The sequence below is a fragment of the Babylonia areolata genome, chromosome 6 (genome assembly GCF_041734735.1).
Source record: "Babylonia areolata isolate BAREFJ2019XMU chromosome 6, ASM4173473v1, whole genome shotgun sequence".
NCBI lineage: Eukaryota > Metazoa > Mollusca > Gastropoda > Neogastropoda > Buccinidae > Babylonia > Babylonia areolata.
In genome coordinates this window covers 6,545,081-6,550,080 of record NC_134881.1, presented here as the reverse complement: position 1 = coordinate 6,550,080, position 5,000 = coordinate 6,545,081, and the positions used below count along the sequence as shown (strand labels likewise).

The 5,000-nt window shown below is 44.7% G+C and overlaps 1 protein-coding gene and 1 non-coding gene across 2 annotated transcripts in view; both read right to left on the bottom strand.

Annotated features, from left to right (window-relative positions):
• Positions 1–5,000, bottom strand: part of LOC143283265 (neuropeptide CCHamide-1 receptor-like) — a 97,477-nt gene that overhangs the window by 34,624 nt on the left and 57,853 nt on the right. The window contains exon 2 of the mRNA XM_076589447.1: positions 396–644. Coding sequence (XP_076445562.1) covers positions 396–644 — 249 coding nt within the window. The remainder of the gene's footprint in view (positions 1–395; positions 645–5,000) is intronic.
• Positions 4,494–4,566, bottom strand: Trnae-uuc (transfer RNA glutamic acid (anticodon UUC)). Its single transcript has one exon. It is a non-coding gene; the product is annotated as a tRNA-Glu (tRNA).

Below are 5,000 nucleotides of genomic sequence, written 5' to 3'. Positions count from 1 at the left end.
CTGTCTCTCTGTCTGTCTCTCCCTCGCTCTCTTTCTCTTCCCCTTCTCTCTCTCCCTTCCATTTTCTCTCTCTCTCTCCCTCCCTCTCTCCCTCTCTCTCTCTCTCCCTCCCCCCTTCTCGTTCTCTCCCTCTCTTCTCTCTCTCTCTGTCTCTCTCTCTTTCTCTCTTTCTCCTCTCTCTCTCCCTCCCCCTCTCTCTCTCCCTCCCCCTCTCTCTCTCCCTTTCCCCTTCTCGTTCTCTCCCTCCCTTCTCTCTCTCTCTCTCTCTCTCTCTCTCTCTCTCTTCTCTTTCTCCCTTCCTCTCTCTCCCTCCCCCTCTCTCTCTCCCTCCTCCTCTCTCTCTCCCATTCCCCCTTCTCTCTCTCTCTCTCTCTCTCTCTCTCTCTCTCACCGACCTTGCCCTTGTGTTTGGCCATGGGGTCCATGATGGCCAGGAAGCGGTCAATACTGAGGGCGGTCAACGTGAAGACGGTGACCCCAAGGGACCAGGTCTGCATGAAGTGGTTGACCTTGCAGGCCAGCTCTCCGTAGGGCCAGTTGGTGAAGGTGTAGATGGTGGATGTCAAGGGGGCGGACACCAGCAGCAGAAGGAAGTCGCCCAGGGAGAGGCTGACGATCAGGATGTTGGGCACGTTGCGCATCACCTGCCAGCATCAGAACCAGAACCAGAATCAGAACAACGTTATTGTCTCAGGGCTCGTTGCGCATCACCTGGCCAGAATCAGAACCAGAAACAGAATCAGAACAACGTTATTGTCTCAGGGCTCGTTGCGCATCACCTGCCAGCATCAGAACCAGAATCAGAATCAGAACAACGCTATTGTCTCAGGGCTCGTTGCGCATCACCTGGCCAGAATCAGAACCAGAACCAGAATCAGAATAACGCTATTGTCTCAGGGCTCGTTGCGCATCACCTGGCCAGAATCAGAACCAGAACCAGAATCAGAATAACGCTGTTGTCTCAGGGCACGTTGCGCATCACCTACCATTCGAAACAGAAACAGAATCAGAATAACGCTGCTGTCTCAGGGCATGTTGCGCATCACCTGCCAGCATCAGAACCAGAACCAGAATCAGAACAGCGCTGTTGTCTCAGGCCACGTTGCGCATCACCTGACAGCATCAGAACCAGAGCCAGAATCAGAATAACGCTATTGTCTCAAGGCACGTTGCGCATCACCTGTCATCAGTATCAGAACCAGAACCAGAATCAGAATAACGCTGTTGTCTCAGGGCACGTTGCGCATCACCTACCATTCGAAACAGAACCAGAATCAGAATAACGCTGCTGTCTCAGGGCACGTTGCGCATCACCTGCCAGCATCAGAACCAGAACCAGAATCATAACGCTGCACGTTGCGCATCACCTGTCATCAGTATCAGAACCAGTATCAGAATAAAGCTGTTGTCTCGTTTATGCGTGTTGGGAAGTCCGTCATACGTGACATGCAGAGTAGAAAGCAACCAACAAACACATCAAACAAACATGCATCTGAAAGACAACCATCATCAAGTCACAGTAACCAACAAACACATCAAACAAACATGCATCTGAAAGACAACCATCATCAAGTCACAGTAACCAACAAACACATCAAACAAACTTGCATCTGAAAGACACATGTCACAGTAACCAACAAACACATCAAATAAACATGCATCTGAAAGACAACCATCATCAAGTCACAGTAACCAACAAACACATCAAATAAACATGCATCTGAAAGACAACCATTATCAAGTCACAGTAACCAACAAACACATCAAACAAACTTGCATCTGAAAGACACATGTCACAGTAACCAACAAACACATCAAACAAACTTGCATCTGAAAGACACATGTCACAGTAACCAACAAACACATCAAACAAACTTGCATCTGAAAGACACATGTCACAGTAACCAACAAACACATCAAACAAACTTGCATCTGAAAGACACATGTCACAGTAACCAACAAACACATCAAACATACATGCATCTGAAAGGCAACCATCATCAAGTCACAGTAACAAACAAACACATCAAAAATACATGCATCTGAAAGACAACCATCATCAAGTCACAGTAACCAACAAACACATCAAACAAACTTGCATCTGAAAGACAACCATCATCACGTCACAGTAACCAACAAACACATCAAACAAACTTGCATCTGAAAGACACATGTCACAGTAACCAACAAACACATCAAACATACATGCATCTGAAAGGCAACCATCATCAAGTCACAGTAACAAACAAACACATCAAAAATACATGCATCTGAAAGACAACCATCATCAAGTCACAGTAACCAACAAACACATCAAACAAACTTGCATCTGAAAGACAACCATCATCAAGTCACAGTAACCAACAAACACATCAAACAAACTTGCATCTGAAAGACACATGTCACAGTAACCAACAAACACATCAAACAAACTTGCATCTGAAAGACACATGTCACAGTAACCAACAAACACATCAAACAAACATGCATCTGAAAGACAACCATCATCAAGTCACAGTAACCAACAAACACATCAAAAATACATGCATCTGAAAGACAACCATCCTCAAGTCACAGTAACCAACAAACACATCAAACAAACTTGCATCTGAAAGACAACCATCATCACGTCACAGTAACCAACAAACACATCAAACAAACTTGCATCTGAAAGACAACCATCATCACGTCACAGTAACCAACAAACACATCAAACATACATGCATCTGAAAGACAACCATCATCAAATCACAGTAACCAACAAACACATCAAACAAACTTGCATCTGAAAGACACTTGTCACAGTAACCAAAATACACATCAAAGAAACACGCATCTGAAAGACGCAAATCACAGTTTCCAACAACGCATCAAACAAACATGCATCTGAAAGACAATTGTCGTCAAGTCACAATAATCAACAAACAAATCAAACAAGCAAAAGACAATTATTATCATGCAGTAGCAGTATTAGTCGTCGTCGTCGTCGTCGTAGTAGTAGTAGCACCAGCAGCAGCAGCAGTAGTAACAGCAGTAGTAGTAGTGTTACTATTCAGGAAGCATGATACCCTAATTTCAGTGACATCATGTCTGTCTAACGTCTAATTGATAGACATTTCCTCGCAGGACTTTGCGTTCGGAGAATGTGATATGTGAGGATTTTACCAAGTGTGTTTGTGTAAATGTGTGTAGTATTGTCGTTTACACAACTGAGTTGTTGTTGTTGTTGTTGTTGTTGTTCTTCTTCTTCTTCTTCTTCTTCTTCTTAGCATTACCATTTTTTTAAAAATTATTATTATTATTATTATTATTATTATTATTATTATTATTATTATTATTGTTGTTGTTGTTGTTGAAGTTGTTGTTGTTGTTGTTGTTGTTAGCAGCAGCAGCATTAACATTATTATTATCATTATCATTATTATTATTGTTGTCGATGTTGTTGCTGTTGTTGGTAGTATTATTATGTAACGAACCGGGGATTCAGGATAGGGTTTCGGCAGATGAGGGACAGTGAGGAATTGGAATGAAAGGGATCAGTAATGGGTGTGAAAACTGTACGATCAATGGCATCTCGACTGCCATGGGAATTCATTTACAGCTTCATCTTGGAGTGATGGCCTAGAGGTAACGCGTCCGCCTAGAAAGCGAGAGAATCTGAGCGCGCTGGTTCGAATCACGGCTCAGCCGCCGATATTTTCTCCCCCTCCACTAGACCTTGAGTGGTGGTCTGGACGCTAGTCATTCGGATGAGACGATAAACCGAGGTCCCGTGTGCAGCATGCACTTAGCGCACGTAAAAGAACCCACGGCAACAAAAGGGTTGTTCCTGGCAAAATTCTGTAGAAAAATCCACTTCGACAGGAAAAACAAATGAAACTGCACGCAGGAAAAAATACAAAAAAATGGGTGGCGCTGTCGTGTAGCGACGCACTCTCCCTGGGGAGAGCAGCCCGAATTTCACACAGAGAAATATGTTGTGATAAAAAGAAATACAAATGCAAATGCAAATCTTCTTCTTTTTTTTTTTTTTTTTCATTGTTTGAATGATATGGATACTTATATAGCGCCTATCCTAGGTCGGAGACCAAGCTCTAAGCGCTTCATAAACACGGAGTCATTTACACAACAGGCTGCCTACCTGGGTAGAGCCGACTGGCGGCTGCCATTGGGCGCTCATCATTCGTTTCCTGTGTCATTTAATCAGATGTCAGGCACGCACACATTTAACATTTTACGTGTATGGCCGTCTTGATTATTTACCCTTCTATGTAGGCAGCCATACTCCGTTTTCGGGGGTGTGCATGCTGGGTATGTTCTTGTTTCCATAACCCACCGAACGCTGACATGGATTACAGGATCTTTAACGTGCGCGTTTGAGCTTCTGTGCGCGTATACACAGGAAGGGGGTTCAGGCACTGGCAGGTCTGCACATAAGTTGCAGGTCTGCACATAACCTGGGAGATCGGAAAAATCTCTACCCTTTACCCACCAGACGCCACCGAGATTCGAACCCGGGACCCTCAGATTGAAAGTCTAACGCTTTAACCATTCGGCTATTGCGCCCGTCATTTTTTCTTTCTTTTTTCTTTTTTTTTTTTTTGAGGAACCATTGGAGGCAATATTGCACTGGCTCTTAGTGCTGCAGCCTTGGGAGTGGGGGAAAGGGGGGCGGGGGGGGGGGGGAAGGGGGGGGCTAGTTGTTCTTTGGGGACCATCCCACCGCGGACTGGCCTGAAGCAGAGAGAGCTGGGATGCAATATGAACAAACTCTGAAAACAATCTTCACTGTTATCAAAATTCTGTCCCAGACAGTGGGGGCAGCGGTTGCCTCCCCTTGCTGTTCTGATGGTCATGGTCGGACAGGACGGACCATGCAAAGTGGAGGAGAGATAAGCGGGAATTGGGATATGAGGGAGCAGGAATGGATAAAGACAGACCAGGGGCATAGAGGGGAGGACAGTCAAACAGATATTTCTTCTTCTTCTTCTTCTTCTTCT